Raw genomic sequence first — 19,548 nt, 5'->3', positions numbered from 1 at the left:
AGTAGTCACACAGTGTCTGTAGTTAACACCAATACTGGTATTTGGTAGTCACAGTGGGAAGGAAATTTCGAACTTCATTCAGAAAACTTGAATTATTGTTTTATTTTGCAATGACATGAGATACATGACAATATACCAGGGAGGCATATAGGTGATTATCAATTAATTTTTTTTCTGAGAATCAGTGTCAATCATTAGCAAAATGAACATGCAAATATTCACTATTCACAGTCTGCAGCCTTAGCACTTAACTTCTTTCTCAAAGGTGTCAATACTTGACAGGGCAGGCATAGCTAATGATGTTATATATCAAATCATTATAATTATATAGATTCATATATGCTATGTCGCCATGTATCTACATCTACTGAGGCATCCAAGGAGTCCAACACTGGACCAGATTTCATAACTCAATATCAATGAAACAATGTACAAGGTCTTTCCATTCAAGTTACCATGGCATAACCATATAGACAATTCCATTATAATCGAGAAGTGAAGCAACAAATTACGCACACGACTGATCTCTGCACCCTTGTAACATTTCATGGCAAAATTGAAGGTTCTTTGTGTGACACTTTGTGGATAAGGAGGGACTAATTTAACATCTGATTTACTTTAAGCAAATCTTAAGGTTGCATAATGGTATGTTGAACTGGTGTCACATCTTTGTAATCTTGAGAAGCACATTAATCTTTGATTTTGAATACAATTTTGCCCTGAAGAAGCCTACTGTTTGGGCAAAACAGATTAATGTACAAATAAAGAAAAATCCCCAAGCATTTTGCGATTGATTATCATTCTTAATTGACAATGTATTTGATATGATTTCATGACATTTGCCTTTTTAAATAAATTCTATAAATAACTTTGTGAACCTGTGACATTTAAGTTACCTTCTGTAACATGACGAGTTCAACATCCTTACAACAGCCAGAGTGATTTGTGTACAGGTGTCCTTAACAGGTGTGTAAATAAAAATAAGAGGAAACAAAAATAGAAAGCAAAGAATTATGAATCATTGAGGATGTGGATGAACAAGAAAAAAGCAAATGATATGAAAAGTAAACAATCAAGCATTGACTTTGAAAAAAACGCAAATTAAAAATTAATTAAACAAGAGCAAGAACAATTTAGTCAGTTGGAAAAAGTACAGGTAGTAAAATTATTGTGCTTTTGAAAGATAAATGTCTATACATTAGACTGCCTCAAAAATGCTGCCAGCAGCATAATTCAGTTTCAGCATTGGAACCAATTTTTATGCCTGATGTTAATATTTTATGTCACCATTGACAGTCATTCCAGCATAATTCGAATTCTTCTCATTTACTCTTTCACTGATGATGATACAATTACGTATTGAACAATGCTGTGCGCTTTTCATGTGTGTCATATCACAGGTAGGATGTAGGTGTATAGTCATTCGAGGACTCGCTTTGTAGTCTGAATAGCGTGTACACAGTTTTATTGTAAACATGCATCTCTCACAGCAATATCTGTAAGCTTTGCCGACTTCAGTTCGGCAAAGGTTGTAAATGGAGGCATGTTTATAAAAAAATGAATATCAACAGCTTTTACATAAATACCAACACATGATATCACCAAGGTTATTTCTCAGAGAAGTTAATTTCAGCTATATCAATATAAATAGATTACAATATCTCTTTGCTATTTTAGTGAAATATGCATATTTTGGGCTTTAAGCATATTTTCTCATTACGTGAAAGGGATATTGAACTGAATTTTGATTTGTAGTTATATCATTGACCAAGTTGACATAATTAATTTAATTTGGACCTCAGGCTTTGTAAAGCAATAACTAGCACACCTTATATTTAGATAATTTGTATTAGGGTACACCAAAGACAACACTAAGAAACAAAATCAATTCAGATAACAGATATCTATATCAATTACATAGAAGTTACTGTGACCAATTTTATCATAGTCTGATTTTTATATTGATAGTGGCATCCCGTTTGAAGGAAGGATTCGTTTACTAGACGTGGGGAGTTGTTACAACCCTTTTGCTGCCTTTGAGGAATTTCTGTCCATCGGCCTTGACATCAGCCCAGCTAACTCGGTCAGTATCAGTAAAAATACCTTAGATTGAAAAGATATTCATCTCTATTTTTTATTGCGAAAATAGTTCTGCACTTCAAATTTAATATGTGATTAGAAATTTTAATTGTGAAAATCAGCTGTTGTTATATACATTGTCAAAGTTGTTTATAAATGCATGGTATAACAATATGTACATTAATAATCTTTAAAAGCTGCTACATCAATAACTTTTTTCTTTAAAATCTTTTATGGTTAAGTCTGTGGTATGGAAGGATAGTTTAGTGTTGTGCCTCCCTGAGTGTGGGTTGGGGAGGAGGGCACATCCCTCCAGATAGAACACCCTGGCCTCCAATAGATCCGCATTTCATGATTGATGTCTGTCTTATTACATTAAAAATTGTTCACTGTTCTTTGGTAGGTAAAATGGCTCTTAAGGGAAGACACCTGTCAAAATAGTCAACAAATGATGTCATTACCGACTTTTGATGCTGTGGAGTATCTTAGTTGTCCAACAGCGCTTTAACCCCTTAACTACCAGCTTGGCATTTTTAAAATTTCTTAAATTTAATTTCTGATAAAAAATTCCTGGGAGTTAAGATGTTTAATGTATGGTAAACAATTCTTTTACAGAGAAAAAATCTTTCAACACACAACACTGCTGAATGAGTTCAGTTTCTTCTTTCATGTTTCCTTGATGCTATCAAAAGCTGTATCATGTCTAAGTGTTATGTATCCAAAGCTTTTCTAAAACTCAAAATTGTGATCAAATTACATGTATGTCTGTTGTTTGTCTGTCAACTCTTTCATACAAATTGCTACTGGTCATAAACGACTGACAGGATTTTGATCAAATTTGGTCAGAAGCATCCTTAGGGAAAGCTGAACATTTTTTTTTCTTAAAGGGAGTGCCTCGGTCCCCAGGGGCCTACATTATGTCGGTTCTAGTGTTGATAATTGATAAATTCAGATGGCAAAACTCTGGAGACTTGTTTGAAGATTATTTCTTACCATTCAATGTTTGTTCATCGCTTTCTTTTACACACTCCTTCTTGTACAGCATCTCGGATTGTGATCTCTTTTCCTTCTTTCATGTTATTTTATGAACCTTAGTTCTTGTTGTTTTACAATGCTGAGATGTCATTGGCAAACTAATGTTGGCATAAATTTGCCTTTCGCTGTTTATTTCTTTAAGTTTTTTGGTGATTGGATAGTTTCCATTACCAAAGGTATTTTGTGCTGTTTGGGCTGCTGTTAATCTTCTGTCATGCAAGCCCTGTTTTTGTCACAGCTGGCAGATTTTTAAAATTTATTTGGGGATATGATAAGGTGTCCAAATATTTCTCTTACTTTTTACATGGCTATGTATTTTCAATACACAATATTTTACAATTAAATACGTTACATTTCTTTATCCTTTCAGTTTATTAGCAGCTATTCCTGGAGTCTTGGTGTTATGATTAGTAGGGATGAAAATCTGGTTTCATTTGCATTTCATTTGTACTTCTGCAACTACTGATGATATAGAAGTTCTGTGTACTTTCCCAATGCTGCAAATCTATGTAATTTGTAAATCTGAGAAAATTTAAAACCTCATTAATTTTGATGCTCACTTCATTGGACATTGTTGATAGAATGAAGAATAGGTTTCTTAACAACTTAAAACTTATTACCTTTTTCTTATGTACATCAGAAAAATAATCAAACATGGGTGTTTTTTATGAATAGGACAGTGTGGTGACCAGCCAAACTCTTACACCCAGGTTGAGATATTGCTGTCCACACAATCGACACATATAAGATTCTATTATTCTTTCATGCTGGACAGGTTAATCCATGCTTTTACCTGTCTGAGTTTTCCTTGTCTCACCTTAGGGTTGAGATGGGAGGATTCCTCTTGTCCAAACAAAGGTTTGATAAAACAGTAATAATTCATCAATGATGAGAAGGACTGGGACAATAAAAACACATACCTAAAAAGGCAGAGTAAGAGAAAAATATACCTAAAAAGTCAGAGTAAGAGAAAAATATACCTAAAAAGTCAGAGTAAGAGAAAAATATACCTAAAAAGTCAGAGTAAGAGAAAAATATACCTAAAAAGAGTAAGAGAAAAATATACCTAAAAAGTCAGAGTAAGAGAAAAATATACCTAAAAAGTCAGAGTAAGAAAAAAATATACCTAAAAAGTCAGAGTAAGAGAAAAATATACCTAAAAAGTCAGAGTAAGAGAAAAATATACCTAAAAAGTATACCTAGAAGTCAAGAGTAAGAGAAAAATATACCTAAAAAGTCAGAGTAAGAGAGTATAGAGAAAGAGAAAAATATACCTAAAAAGTCAGAGAAAAATATAGAGAAAAATATATACCTAAAAAGTAAAAAGTATACAAAAAGTTAGTAGAGAAAAATATACCTAGAAAGGTAGAGTAAGAGAAAAATATACCTAGAAAGGTAGAGTTAGAGAAAAATATATCTAAAAAGGCAGAGTAAGAGAGAAATATACCTAAAAAGTCAGAGTAAGAGAAAAATATCCCTAAAAAGGCAGAGTAAGAGAAAAATATACCTAAAAAGGCAGAGTAAGAGAAAAATATACAGAGTAAGAGAAAAATATACCTAAAAAGTCAGAGTAAGAGAAAAATATACCTAAAAAGTCAGAGTAAGAGAAAAATATACCTAAAAAGTCAAAAAGAGTAAGAGAAAAATATACCTAAAAGGTAGAGAAAAATATAGAGAAAAATATATACCTAAAAAGTCAGAGTAAGAGAAAAATATACCTAAAAAGTCAGAGTAAGAGAAAGTTAGAGAAAAATATACCTAAAAAGTCAGAGTAAGAGAAAAATATAGAGAAAATATACCTAAAAAGTCAGAGTAAGAGAAAAATATACCTAAAAAGTCAGAGTAAGAGAAAAATATACCTAAAAAGGTCAGAAAAAAAAATATACCTAAAAAGTCAGAAAGGTCAGAGTAAGAGAAAAATATACCTAAAAAGGAGTAAGAGAAAAATATACCTAAAAAGTCAGAGTAAGAGAAAAATATACCTAAAAAGTCAGAGTAAGAGAAAAATATACCTAAAAAGTCAGAGAAAGTAAGAGAAAAATATACCTAAAAAGTCAGAGTAAGAGAAAAATATACCTAAAAAGGTAGAGTAAGAGAAAAATATACCTAAAAAGGTAGAGTAAGAGAAAAATATACCTAAAAAGTCAGAGTAAGAGAAAAATATACCTAAAAAGAAAAATATACCTAAAAAGTCAGAGTAAGAGAAAAATATACCTAAAAAGTCAGAGTAAGAGAAAAATATACCTAAAAAGGCAGAGTAAGAGAAAAATATACCTAAAAAGTCAGAGTAAGAGAAAAATATACCTAAAAAGTCAGAGTAAGAGAAAAATATACCTAAAAAGTCAGAGTAAGAGAAAAATATACCTAGAAAGGTAGAGTTAGAGAAAAATATACCTAGAAAGGTAGAGTAAGAGAAAAATATACCTAAAAAGTCAAGAGTTAGAGAAAAATATACCTAAAAAGTCAGAAAAATAAGAGAAAAATATACCTAAAAAGTCATATACCTAAAAAGAGAGAAAAATATACCTAAAAAGGTAGAGTAAGAGAAAAATATACCTAAAAAGGAGAGTAAGAGAAAAATATACCTAAGAAAGTCAGAGTAAGAGAAAAATATACCTAAAAAGTATACAGAGTATACCTAAAAAGTCAGAAAAAAAAATATACCTAAAAAGTAGAGTAAAAAAAATATACCTAAAAAGTCAGAGTAAGAGAAAAATATACCTAAAAAGTCAGAGTAAGAGAAAAATATACCTAAAAAGGCAGAGTAAGAGAAAAATATACCTAAAAAGTCAGAGTAAGAGAAAAATATACCTAAAAAGTCAGAGTAAGAGAAAAATATACCTAAAAAGGCAGAGTAAGAGAAAAATATACCTAGAAAGGCAGAGTAAGAGAAAAATATATCTAAAAAGGCAGAGTAAGAGAAAAATATACCTAAAAAGTCAGAGTAAGAGAAAAATATACCTAAAAAGGCAGAGTAAGAGAAAAATATACCTAAAAAGTCAGAGTAAGAGAAAAATATACCTAGAAAGGTAGAGTTAGAGAAAAATATACCTAGAAAGGTAGAGTTAGAGAAAAATATACCTAGAAAGGTAGAGTAAGAGAAAAATATACCTAGAAAGGTAGAGTATACCTAAAGAAAAATATACCTAAAAAGGCAGAGTAAGAGAAAAATATAAAAAGTCAGAGTAAGAGAAAAATATACCTATAAAAAAGGCAGAGTAAGAGTAAGAGAAAAATATACCTAAAAAGGCAGAGTAAGAGAAAAATATACCTAAAAAGGCAGAGTAAGAGAAAAATATACAGAGTAAGAGAAAAATATACCTAAAAAGTCAGAGTAAGAGAAAAATATACCTAAAAAGGTAGAGAAAAATATAGAGAAAAATATACCTAAAAAGGCAGAGTAAGAGACAAATATACCTAAAAAGTCAGAGTAAGAGACAAATATACCTAAATGGGCAGAGTAAGAGAAAAATATACCTAGAAAGTCAGAGTAAGAGAAAAATATACCTAAAAAGTCAGAGTAAGAGAAAAATATACCTAAAAAGTCAGAGTAAGAGAAAAATATACCTAGAAAGGTAGAGTTAGAGAAAAATATATCTAAAAAGTCAGAGTAAGAGACAAATATACCTAAAAAGTCAGAGTAAGAGAAAAATATACAGAGAATAAGAGAAAAATATACCTAAAAAGTCAGAGTAAGAGAAAAATATACCTAAAAAGGCAGAGAAAAATATACCTAAAAAGTAAGAGAAAAATATACCTAAAAAGTCAGAGTAAGAGAAAAATATACCTAAAAAGAGAGTAAGAGAAAAATATACCTAAAAAGTCAGAGTAAGAGAAAAATATACCTAAAAAGTCAGAGTAAGAGAAAAATATACCTAAAAAGTCAGAGTAAGAGAAAAATATACCTAAAAAGTCAGAGTAAGAGAAAAATATACCTAAAAAGGCAGAGTAAGAGAAAAATATACCTAAAAAGTCAGAGTAAGAGAAAAATATACCTAAAAAGTCAGAGTAAGAGAAAAATATACCTAAAAAGTCAGAGTAAGAGACAAATATACCTAAAAAGGCAGAGTAAGAGACAAATATACCTAAAAAGTCAGAGAAAATATAAGAGAAAAATATACCTAAAAAGTCAGGTAAGAGAAAAATATACCTAAAAAGGCAGAGTAAGAGACAAATATACCTAAAAAGTCAGAGTAAGAGAAAAATATATCTAAAAAGGCAGAGTAAGAGAGAAATATACCTAAAAAGTCAGAGTAAGAGAAAAATATCCCTAAAAAGGCAGAGTAAGAGAAAAATATACCTAAAAAGGGAGAAAAATATACAAAAAGTAAAAAGTAAGAGAAAAATATACCTAAATGGGCAGAGTAAGAGAAAAATATACCTAAAAAGGCAGAGTAAGAGAAAAATATACCTAAATGGGCAGAGTAAGAGAAAAATATACCTAAATGGGCAGAGTAAGAGAAAAATATACCTAAATGGGCAGAGTAAGAGAAAAATATACCTGAAAAGGCAGAGTAAGAGAAAAATATACCTAAAAAGGCAGAGTAAGAGAAAAATATACCTAAAAAGTCAGAGTAAGAGAAAAATATACCTAGAAAGGTAGAGTAAGAGAAAAATATACCTGAAAAGGCAGAGTAAGAGAAAAAGAGAAAAATATACCTAAAAAGGCAGATTAAGAGAAAAATATACCTAAAAAGGCAGAGTAAGAGAAAAATATACATAAAAAGGCAGAATAAGAGAAAGAGAAAAATATACCTAAAAAGTCAGATAAGGGAAAAATAATCATCCAATCTTTCTCGGTAAGAGGTACCAGGATGTGAACCTTCAGGAAAAATAATTAAGCTGCAAACACTCTGCAAGTCTCTTGTTTTCTTTTTTTCTGAGATCCCATCTCATCTCCAAGGCAATGAAAGTTTGGATTAAACAGGTTATGTAACATCATTTTGATTTCGCTGATCTCCCCACTTGCCAAATTTAAACTTGTCTTTATTGTTAATTTTACTAGGAGCATGGTCAATGATGACTGCCTCAACCTACACGATAGCTGCTTTATTTGTTCTCACATTTATTGCCATGACAACATATTATCAGTTTTTGAATAAAGTGGTGATCATCATGAACATCTTCCAATTAAGAATTGTGTTATGTCACCATGATTTTAGATCGGGATTGAGGAAGACAGTTTCATTCAAGGAATACTGGTGTGGGGAAGGAAATCTTCAATTACTTCTTCAATGCAATCTGATGTGCAGATGACAGCTTATAGTTTCTTCATCCATAGGGGGGAAATCAAATTTATGGATGAATGATTGTATAAGCTTCAAATACAAAGTATCTAGTGTGAGGAGTGATACTGGCTTCTTCAAGTGAAACTGGTGTGGGGGATGAAGGAGGACAATACTTACCTCAACCTCCAGGGAAACTGATATCCGAACAAAGGCTTATAATGTCTTCATCTGCAAGAGAAACTGATGAGGGAATGTAATTGGAAAGATTGCTCCTTCTTCAAGATAAACTGATGAGGGGGTGTAATTGGAAAGATTGCTCCTTCTTCAAGATAAACTGATGAGGGGGATGTAATTGGAAAGATTGCTCCTTCTTCAAGATAAACTGATGAGGGAATGTAATTGGAAAGATTGCTCCTTCTTCAAGATAAACTGATGAGGGGATGTAATTGGAAAGATTGCTCCTTCTTCAAGATAAACTGATGAGGGGGATGTAATTGGAAAGATTGCTCCTTCTTCAAGATAAACTGATGAGGGGATGTAATTGGAAAGATTGCTCCTTCTTCAAGATAAACTGATGAGGGGGATGTAATTGGAAAGATTGCTCCTTCTTCAAGATAAACTGATGAGGGGATGTAATTGGAAAGATTGCTCCTTCTTCAAGATAAACTGATGAGGGGATGTAATTGGAAAGATTGCTCCTTCTTCAAGATAAACTGATGAGGGGATGTAATTGGAAAGATTGCTCCTTCTAAATTTGTTTTAAAAGGTGCAGTCATTGAGATTGCAGATGGTATACACTGCTGGTTTTCTGTAGCTTGCATGTCATGTTTTAATTCAATTGAATAGTGGCACTGTTCAGGGTGTACACATGTACTCGACATTATTGTAAGATTATCTGTTGTATTAATATTGAAATTAACTGAATTGTGTGGCAAATGCACCTCTCCATTTAGATTTTGTCTTTTCTTTCAATATCTTGGGTTTTCCTAAGTTGCCTCCTAGGCTTCAAAATTTAGGCCTTTAGCATCATTGATGAGTCCTAGAAGTACGAAACAGCTGTATGATGCAGTTTAATTCATGATTTGGCTCTACCCAACTAACTCTAAATTTGTATGAAAAGGCGTTATTACTGGTATGTCTTTTGCACAATCTTCATATTCAAGAGAAAATGGTGTAAGGATAGAGGCTGAAATTCACTTCATCTTGAAGGGAAATGGGTGTGAGGATGTAGGATGTAAGTTTCTTCATCCTCAATGGATACAGATGTGAGAAAGGAGGTCGATAGTCACTTCATCCTCAAGGATACAGATGTGAGAAAGGAGGTCGATAGTCACTTCATCCTCAAGGATACAGATTTGGGGAAGGAGGTCGATCGTCACTTCATCCTCAAGGATACAGATTTGGGAAGGAGGTCAACAGTCACTTCATCCTCAAGGATACAGATTTGGGGAAGGAGGTCGATAGTCACTTCATCCTCAAGGATACAGATGTGGGGAAGGAGGTCAACAGTCACTTCATCCTCAAGGATACAGATTTGGGGAAGGAGGTCGATCGTCACTTCATCCTCAAGGATACAGATTTGGGAAGGAGGTCAACAGTCACTTCATCCTCAAGGGTACTGACATGGGGAAGATGATTGTTAGTTACTACATCCTCAAAGACAACTTATTTGGGGATGGAGGTTGATAGTCACTCAAAGGAAATGGATGTGAGGTTGCAGGATGTAATTTTCTTCTACCTTAAGGGATACTGATGAGGGAAAGGAGATTGGTAGTTACATATGCTTCATACTCAAGGGTCATTACCATCTCAATGGAAACTGGTGTTGTTTTGGAGGATGATAGTTACATATTATCCTCAAGGATGACAGGGTTGGGAATGGAGGCTGAAAGCCACTTCATCTTCAAAGGAAACTTATGTGAGGATGGAAGATAATAGTTAAGATAGGTGTCCAATAACTTGATCCTTGTATGCAAACAATATTACATTTCCTGTATACAAAAAGAGCTTGGCTTCCTTCCAAAGGAAATCCCACCTTTACATTATGCATTCTTTCAAAAGAAGAAATACTAGCTAATCATGCTTCTGTATTGCAATCATTAGACTGCATTTAAATGATAAGGATATGGACCTCCCTCATTTATATTTGATTCCTGATCTTCACAAGAATCCATATTAACAGCGGTTTATTGCTCGCTCATCTAACTGTTCAATCAAGCCTTTGTCAAAACTACTAACTGCTATTCTAAGTACATTAAAACACAGATAAGTCAAAGTCAACAGGATCAAATGAAATAGTAAACTGATCTGAGGGTTCAACTTAGTTGTGTTTCTATGAATGAAGACAATGTAGATCAAAGATTGACCCTATTTTCACACATTGATTACCAGATATGTGTCTCATAGCATGGAGTGACAGTAATAAATTAGTAATGAATAAATAAAAATGTTTTGTAACTTTATGCACTATTGATATCTTTAATTTCAATAAACAGATATAAGTATGAATATATAAAACAAGAAATGAAATGTGAAACACATGGATACGCACCCACTCTCATGCACAAAACTTATTTAAATCGACAACTAAAGTAATACAAAATTGTACACACACTTATATCCTTAAGAGTAACAAGTCCCTTCAACAATCTTTTATATTAATTATTATATAAACTGAACATTCTACATTAATAGCACAGTGTATTTTGTTTGGTTGCCTAATTCTGTATAAATTTTTACTTTCACCTGGGCACTTGTGTAAATGCAGGGTTTAATGTTTGATAAAAAATTACTTTCAATAGGACTCATTAATTCAGAAACGGCTGACTGATCGCACTCAGTCATTTGAATCAAAGCCAGGAAATTTTTACATGAGACAAGGTGATGCCTGAATGTTCAACACAAAAAAGGGAATTTTTGTAGAATTTAAAAGGGATGGACCACAAAATCTATTCAACACAAATGCAGTATTCAACTCAACAGTGGTCAAATCATCCATGTTTTTTACTAAGATAAAGAAGATAAAAACATCCAGACCACACAAAACAGTCAAGCGAGTTTTACTGTACTATCAAATCTGGGTTACAGTTTTATAATACTATTTACTCACGAAGTAGAATTAATAGTATGTGGATTTTGAAGAACTCCTTAGAGCTTTCAACGAATCTTCAACACCCTCTTCTTAAAAACACTTCTTCTATAAGAACATTTGATATTTCAACCCTGTACACCATCATACTTCACACTTAACTGAAGGAATGCCTTTGTTCTCTTGTTATGCTCTCCCAGAGAGCATGTAGTTTTGTCAATCCGTCCATGTGTTCGTCCGTCCGTTTGATCATCCATCATAATTTTGTCATCCATCATAATTTTGTCGGGAGCATAACAGAAGAACTATGAGCGTTATCAACATTAAGCTTAGGTAGATAGATCTCAACAAGGAAAAGTGCTGTGCACCACAACCATTGCAACAAGGAGAAGTGCATTGCATAAGAACCATCACTCTCTTTTGCATAATTTAGGAGTTTTTGCCCTTTGTTATTTTTCTTACTTAAATGTTGTGTGGAGCATTACACTAAAACTAAAGAGGTATAGATATGAAATTTTATAGGTAAAGGATAAGGAGAAATAGAGTGTACAAGAATCATCACTCTTCTTTTGCATAATTTAGGAGTTATTGCTCTTTGTTACTTTGCATACTTCAATTTTGTGTGGAGCAAAGGTATCAACATGAAACTTCATTGGTAGATAGATTTCAATGAGGAGGGCAGTGCACAAGAATCATAACTCTCTTATTGCCCTTTGTTATTTTTCATACTTAATTTTGTCTCATTTGGGGTGCTTAACCTGTCTTTGACAGCCCTTGTTATTAGAGCTTTCTTCTCCATGAAAAGTTAATGGCAATATAAATATTGTGAACAATTCTGAGCATGTTTTGTTGAAATACTTCTAAATCAAAGAAGAAATATACTGGGGAGAAATCATCAAAATGATGAAGTTTTTGGTTGACAACAATTTTGGTGATAAGATCTTCCAACAGACTTTCTGCATACATCTGGAAACTAACTACGCCCTTGTGTTGCCTGACTGGGTTTTGTTTTCCTATGAGGCTGAATTTATTGACAAGCTTTTCAAAAGAGGTCACAAAGTTGATTTATTTCACTTTCAGATGTAATGATGACGTCTTGTCTTTAAATAACAAGAAATTCATTAACCACGTTCATCGTTTATATACACCAGAATTGGGATTCAAAGACACGACAGAATCTTCTACGTCCGCTGCTTACCTTGATCTTTTCCAACAATGAAACCAACATGGACACCTTTCCACCCAAATGTATGATAAACAGGATGATTCCAATTTTCCTATTGCGATTTTTTTTCTATTTCTCAATAGCAATAACCCTGCATTCCAAACCTATTGTGTTTACATGTCACAGTTGATACGATATTCAGGGGCCTTTTTACATTATCATGACTTTTATGCAAGAAGTCAACTGACGGCAAATTCAACAGTGTTTCAGAAGCTGCCAGTTGATGCTTATTGTATACCTTGTTCTCATGTGAGAAACGTGACATTACTTACTTGGATTGACCAAGGTTTACATGATGGTTGTCATCAATGAAGCAAAAGACATTTACTGTTCCAGAATACCTGGTCTTATTGTTGTACTTTTTCAGGAATCTTTCTTTTGTTCATGTTTTGCACTAGTTTTTTTCATCCTTGGAGGAACTGATATGAGGATTGAGGTCAATAGATGCTTCATCTTAAGGGAACTGATGTGAGGATTGAGGTCAGTAGATGCTTCATCTTCAGGGAACTGATGTGAGGATTGAGGTCAGTAGATGCTTCATCTTAAGGGAACTGATGTGAGGATTGAGGTCAGCTTTCCTACATCTTAAGGGAACTGATGTGAGGATTGAGGTCAGTAGATGCTTCATCTTAGGAGAACTGATGTGAGGATTGAGGTCAGTAGATGCTTCATCTTCAGGGAACTGATGTGAGGATTGAGGTCAGTAGATGCTTCATCTTCAGGGAACTGATGTGAGGATTGAGGTCAGTAGATGCTTCATCTTCAGGGAAATTCGTATCTAAATTTAGGTTGATAGTATTCCAAACTGATGTGGTGATGGAGGCTGATATTTACCGCATCTGCAAGGGAAACAATATGAGGATGGAGTATGATAGTTTAGCATCCGCAAAGAAGAATGATGTGATGAAGGAGATCAATTGTTACTTCATCTTTACGGAAAGTCGGTGTAGGGATGGAAGTCTATAATCAATTCTTCCTAAAGGAACACTGGTGTGAAGGGTGAGGATAATTATTTCTTCATCATCAGAGGAAACTGGTGTGAAGACAAAGATCGTTTATATCTTCTTCAACAATGTAAACTGGTGTGAAAATTGCAGGTAATAGTTGCTTCTTCAAGTCAAACTGGTTTGGGAAGGACAGTCAATACTTAATTGATTTTCAAGGCAAAGTAATATAGAAACAAACTGGTGCTTAGATGGAGGCAGAAAGCCGCTTCATTCTCAAGGGTAACTGGTGTGAGGATGGCATGCATTAGCTGCTTCTTTAAGTGAAACTGGGGAGAAGGCAAAATAATATGGGTATGAAATCGGCAGTTGCTTCATCTTCAGGACAGACTTGTATGGCAATAGAGATCGTAAGTATCTTGATCCTAATTGGAAACGAATATGTGTAAGAAAATGGGCAATTTCTTCTTCCTCAAGGAAATCTGATGTGGAGGTGGAAACCACATTGGAAACTAGTTTTGGCATGGAGATCGATACTGGCTTCTTCAAGTTAAGCTAAAATGGTGTGGAAAAGGAGATCGATAGTTACTATTCATTTATTTTCAAGGCAAAATCATGTTTGGGTGAAGATTGACGTTTTATCTTCAAGACAGTCTGGTGTGAGGATTGTGAGGATGGGGTTAATAGTGACTTAAGGGACGCTGTTGTGGGTATGGATGGTGAGTGTCATCTACTGTGGTTGTAGGGACTGGGGTTTTTTTCAAGATAAACTGTTGTGAGGATGGAAATTGGTAGTGGAATCTTCAGGTGGCATTGGTTTGTAGATTTCACCTAGAAATTGCCTTCATTTTCAAGGAAGAATGGTCTGGGGATTAAAACTAGAAGTCGCTTTATCTTGATGGAAATTGCTGTTCGGATGGAGGATATTTACTTTATCCTTAAGTCCTACATCTGCGGGGATGGAAGATACTTTACCCACAACGAAAATTGGATTTTGGAATATCGGCTGATAGACACTTAAGACTCGGATAAAAATTGTGTCGGGTCGGAGAATCGAAGGTACTTCGTTCTTACAGAAAATTGGTATGGGTAACGGGGTAGATTGTCGCGGGAAACGGGTGTGGGGTTGGAGATAGGTAGTCACTTCATCCTTTAGGTAAGCTGATGTAGTGATGAAAGCTTGTTACTTCATCCATAGTCGCTACATCTTAAACAGAAACTGGTGTGAGGATAGAGGCTGATAGTTGCTTCATATTCAACGGAAACTGATAAGAGGATTGAGGCCTTACAGTTCCTTCGTCTTCAAGGAAATCAGGTCTGGAGAAGTTGTCTTCCACAAAAATGACTTCATATTCAAGGAAAACTGTTATGATAATTTAGGTTTATAGTTACCTTATGTTTAATGGAATTTGATGTGGGGATTGCGGCTTACAGTTGCTTTATCTCCATTGGAAGATGGTGTTGGGATCGAGGTTGATAGTCACATTATCTATGTTGGGATGTTAAGTTGCTTCACCCTGCAGCGTTTATATAAACGCTGGTAAACATGTTTAAATGAAAAGTATCCTTTTTATACTTTAATAATTGTAATTCCATATGAGATCATACATTTGAAAATTTCGACTTGAGACCCGGGGTATTTTTCACTGTGACAGAGAACAATCTAAAGTAAATCTCATTCACTAGGAACCTTTTAGTTAAACGTTGAACATGAAACTGCAAGCTGTAATTAATATACATTTAATAGAATTTGGGTTTATCTAGATCACTTCCACACCTTGAATGGTAATGAATTGGTTGGTCAGGACAGCACTAACGAAAGACTGTAGGGGGGACATATGATCCTCAGCAAACTGGACCGTAGGATTATCTAAGTAAATTGACAAACAAAGTATTTCTATTTACGATCGGGCTATTCAGTTTGTTGGGTAATTATGATGCCAACAGACAGAAAGTTTTTAGGAGCAAACATATCCATATTACGCCACTTATGATAAATAAATACTGGTTAAGACATTGTCAATACAAAAGTCTCGTCCATAAAACGCCATCTGATAGGATGGCAACCCGATACTAACCAATAATACTGTAATTACATCAACAGTACTGTGACACTAAATACTAGTATTTCATAATCTTCCTATTAATTTTGTAACAAATTTTCGAGCAAGTAGACTAGAGGTGAAATTTATATCATTAAGCATTCATTTCTCAGTGTATCGTGTTTTATTTTTTTTCAAATGTATTCAAACATGTATTAAATACAATTTTACATGCAGATTATCAAAATCTGTTTGCGATTAGAGGAATTAAATTTCTCAATTAGATAAAGTGTAATTTGAGTTGTCTACATATGCTAAGTGTCATTTACGCCTGGCGAGCTGTACAATGGAACTTAGGGATACATTACACCAATTATACCGAATTTATAGAGAAATTTTTAAAAATGATATCAATATTCTTTGTACTGGATGTTTAAAATGGCTTATCAGATAGAAAATTGTTTGGTTAAATTGAATGTAAATGTCTGTGTTATGTTATTTTCTTTGTTTTCATGTTTAGAGTAAAACTCGGTGCAATGTTTGAGGGAGTCCCAAGGATAATAATGGTACGACCTTGCGGTATTATTTCAGTATAATGGCACCTATGGACTAGTTCGAGGGGTTGGGTATTTTAGTGCAACTTTGAAAAAAACACTCCCAAATCATCCTTTATATTAATTCCTTTTCTCAAACAGAAAAAAGGGTTGTATTTGTTTACGGTGTGGTATTACTAAGAGGCGATCTACACTGAAGCTTTGTCACGAGGTAGCCAAAAATAATAATTCTACAAGCAAGGAATAAATTGTAATTATTTATTTAACTGCTTCTGATCAAACCAGTGGTCTATTTAAACGCGGCCTTGTAAATACTCATTTTGAACGTGTTCTTGTCGTGGAGCTAAAAACCTTGTAACTGGATCTACAAGCATAGATTATTTGTAGCTATGTTGTTGACAAAGTGCTGTCGCTGACACATACAAACAAACACCTACCCACTGGTCTGTTTACTCGTACAGATCGGGTTTCAAATCATCGAACCTCATGCAAACATTGATGACTAACAACTAATGGGCACAGATAAGGGGTTTTTTTTGTAATAAAGGGTTTAATTCATTTATGCCAATAGAGAACCGTTCAGTCTTGTTCAGTTTTTAAAAAATCTTTTTTTGTCGCATTTGAATCACTTACAACATAATTAAAGACCATGACAAGATCTTAAGTTCCAGAAAGATTAAAGGTACGAAGGCCTTACATGGCTTTGTTTTCGTAATTGATAATGATTAGTTTTCTGACATTGATAGATATATTATTTTCTTTGTCTGACAACATTGAATTCCAAGTCTTTATTGATTAATGTTCACCAATTTCCATTTTTCCATTTTCTTTTTTTCTTTTCTTTTTTTTTTGGGGGGGGTGGGGGAGCGATACCTTAAGTTGCCAATTAAAGGGTTGCAACTACGAAAGACATTTACGAAAATTATAAAAATAAATTCCCAAATTATTTCGTCCTTCAACAAGTAGAAACTGCTTGCACTTATATTAATCAAGGGCCTTCTCCAATAATATGACGATAATAGAAAATTTAGTTTTGTGCTTTATATTTTGCAACTATATAGTATTGGGACCAATTTAAATTACTGCAAAAATGTACAAATTTCAGCGGTGATCAATTTTAGCGCTTCTCGCACTGAAAATGTTACGTTAAATATCCTTTAAGTAATTGCAGTTTTTGGATGTTATTTATGTAGCAATTTTAGTGAATACACCATTAATCATTGCGCTTATTTCCCAAGAAGTGAAAATGTGCTGAACTTTGATTACGTTTACAGTATGTGGACAAAACGATACGATGAAATGGCTGGAAACATAAATAAACGTTTCAAGCTGCTTTATTCTGAAGTGTCAAGTTACTCTCTCAGTATCGAAGTGTAATATGTACCTTTCAATATTTCTTATTGTCGGCGAGTCTCTCATATTGTCTCTCCATGTCTCTTCTTTTGAATTATCCATAGCTTCAATATATATGTAAAACTTAGTATGTTGCTATTGCAAAGATCAGTTAAAATTATCTGAAAAACATTTGAGACAAAATGCTATTTCAGTGATAGTGTATACCCTTGATTACGGTAAGAAAACGAAGTTTGTCTGATTACATGCACAAAAATATGGCCATCAATTTGAACTGGAACTGGCGTTTCTGATTTCAAAAAATGAGGCCTGAACCAGACTTTGATAAAACTTGCAGTAATGCCTCACACCAAACGTCATCATATAAAACAAATACTAGACAAAACCCAGCCCTGCCCTATTTAATATTTTATGAGCCGCGATTCGTCAAATTACAAATTTGATAGACGATTGTCTAATGACATCTTCATTAACTATTTTATGAACGGCGATTCCAAAATTAAGAAATCATTACTAAAAGAGTCGGAATGAAAGCCCAGTCATATAACTTTATAAAGTTATTTCTTGAATGGAAAAATTCACAAGTAAGCATTTTTTACAACCCTGTAATCATTTAAATGACTTATAAATACAATTGAAGCTCTTTTTCAAACTTGTTGGGAACCTGACACTATTTACTTGCATAAACCAAGATTTCCATGGCGAGTGCTATAAATGAAGCAGGAGACGCTTAATCTTCCAGAACACTTTGTCTTATTTTCATAATCCTTTTTTTCAGGATTTTCCGTGTATATCTTTCTTTTATTCACGTTTTGCTCTAGTTTTACAGAATTTAAATTTAAATTATGGTCAATATTTTGTTGTTTTTCTTTCTTATCACACTTTTATTGGCTATATTTTTAAAAAATTATTGTGTAATTTCAGACACTTTGTTTTGTACCATCATGGATACAGAGCTTTACTCTAATTGTATTGGAATACCCTCTACCCTTCTTCAATGTGTTACAGTTGGTTCATCGGTGTGACTTTCTTAACCTGGAGCTGACCAGTCCGGACCCCGTTGCCCTGTCGAAGGAAGATCCCTTTGAGAACCTCCCTGACTTAGTATCACAACTACCTCGCCAGAGTTTTCACGTCGTTGTGTTTTCCTTGCTGCTTGAGTACCTTCCATCGACCATTCAGCGATGGACATGTTGTTGCAACGCTCATCAGCTCCTAGCAGGCAATGGATTGTTGGTTGTTGTGACCCCTGATTCTCACAAACAGCATCGGAATGCAGCGATGCTCAAGAGTTGGAGGCTTGCAATTGAGTCAATAGGATTTGTACGATGGCGATATGTGAAACTAGACCACATACATTGTTTGGCTTTCAGAAAACTTCATTTTGGAGAAGTAAGAGACAAAGAAGTGGCTACCGCATCCCCGGACATGTTGTATATACCTCAGGACTTTCACGAGGAGGACGAAGACAAGGTAGTGGAAGCTGTTGTACGCACGGATGAAGACAGTGAAAATATCTCTAAAACATTTGAGGAACTTCCAGCCTGTTTTGGTGTTGACGGTGATTAATAAAAACACATGTATTATGCAAAGAATTTTATTGTGTTACCGATTATTTTACAGATTGTGCGACATCTAAGTACACGAAATCGTTTTCCAGACATCATATTCACTGTCTTCGTTTCATTTGTACGTAGAAGTCCTACATAAGTGCTTAAAAACCTTTATAAAACTTGGTACATATTAAATAAAGGTATATGGTACACATATCCGATAATTACCCGAGGGTCTGAAAAGCGTCCAAAGAGTAATTCTGAATTTTCAATCTTTATCTTTCCTTCAGCAAGGTCATAGATTTTATACAAATGATCACCGTTTAATACAAATTTGTAATTAGATAGAGTAGAGCCAAGTTATGAATTGAGCTGCATTATACAGCTGAGCCAAACAGTGATACATATGGCATAAATTTTAAAGCCGAGGAGGCGACAAAAACCGGA

The 19,548-nt window shown here is 34.0% G+C and overlaps 1 protein-coding gene across 1 annotated transcript in view; it reads left to right on the top strand.

The window, feature by feature from the left end:
• LOC132560322 (S-adenosylmethionine sensor upstream of mTORC1-like) overlaps positions 1-19,143 on the top strand; it is a 33,565-nt gene extending 14,422 nt beyond the window's left edge. The window contains exons 3-4 of the mRNA XM_060224995.1: positions 1,969-2,083; positions 18,557-19,143. Coding sequence (XP_060080978.1) covers positions 1,969-2,083; positions 18,557-19,117 — 676 coding nt within the window. The 3' untranslated portion in view covers positions 19,118-19,143. The remainder of the gene's footprint in view (positions 1-1,968; positions 2,084-18,556) is intronic.
• Positions 19,144-19,548: the final 405 nt, after the last annotated feature.

This window comes from Ylistrum balloti, unplaced genomic scaffold, assembly GCF_031769215.1.
Source record: "Ylistrum balloti isolate Yb309-2 unplaced genomic scaffold, AGI_CSIRO_Ybal_v1 Utg371048, whole genome shotgun sequence".
In the NCBI taxonomy this organism is placed as follows: Eukaryota; Metazoa; Mollusca; class Bivalvia; order Pectinida; family Pectinidae; genus Ylistrum; species Ylistrum balloti.
This window is presented reverse-complemented; position numbering and strand designations above follow the sequence as displayed.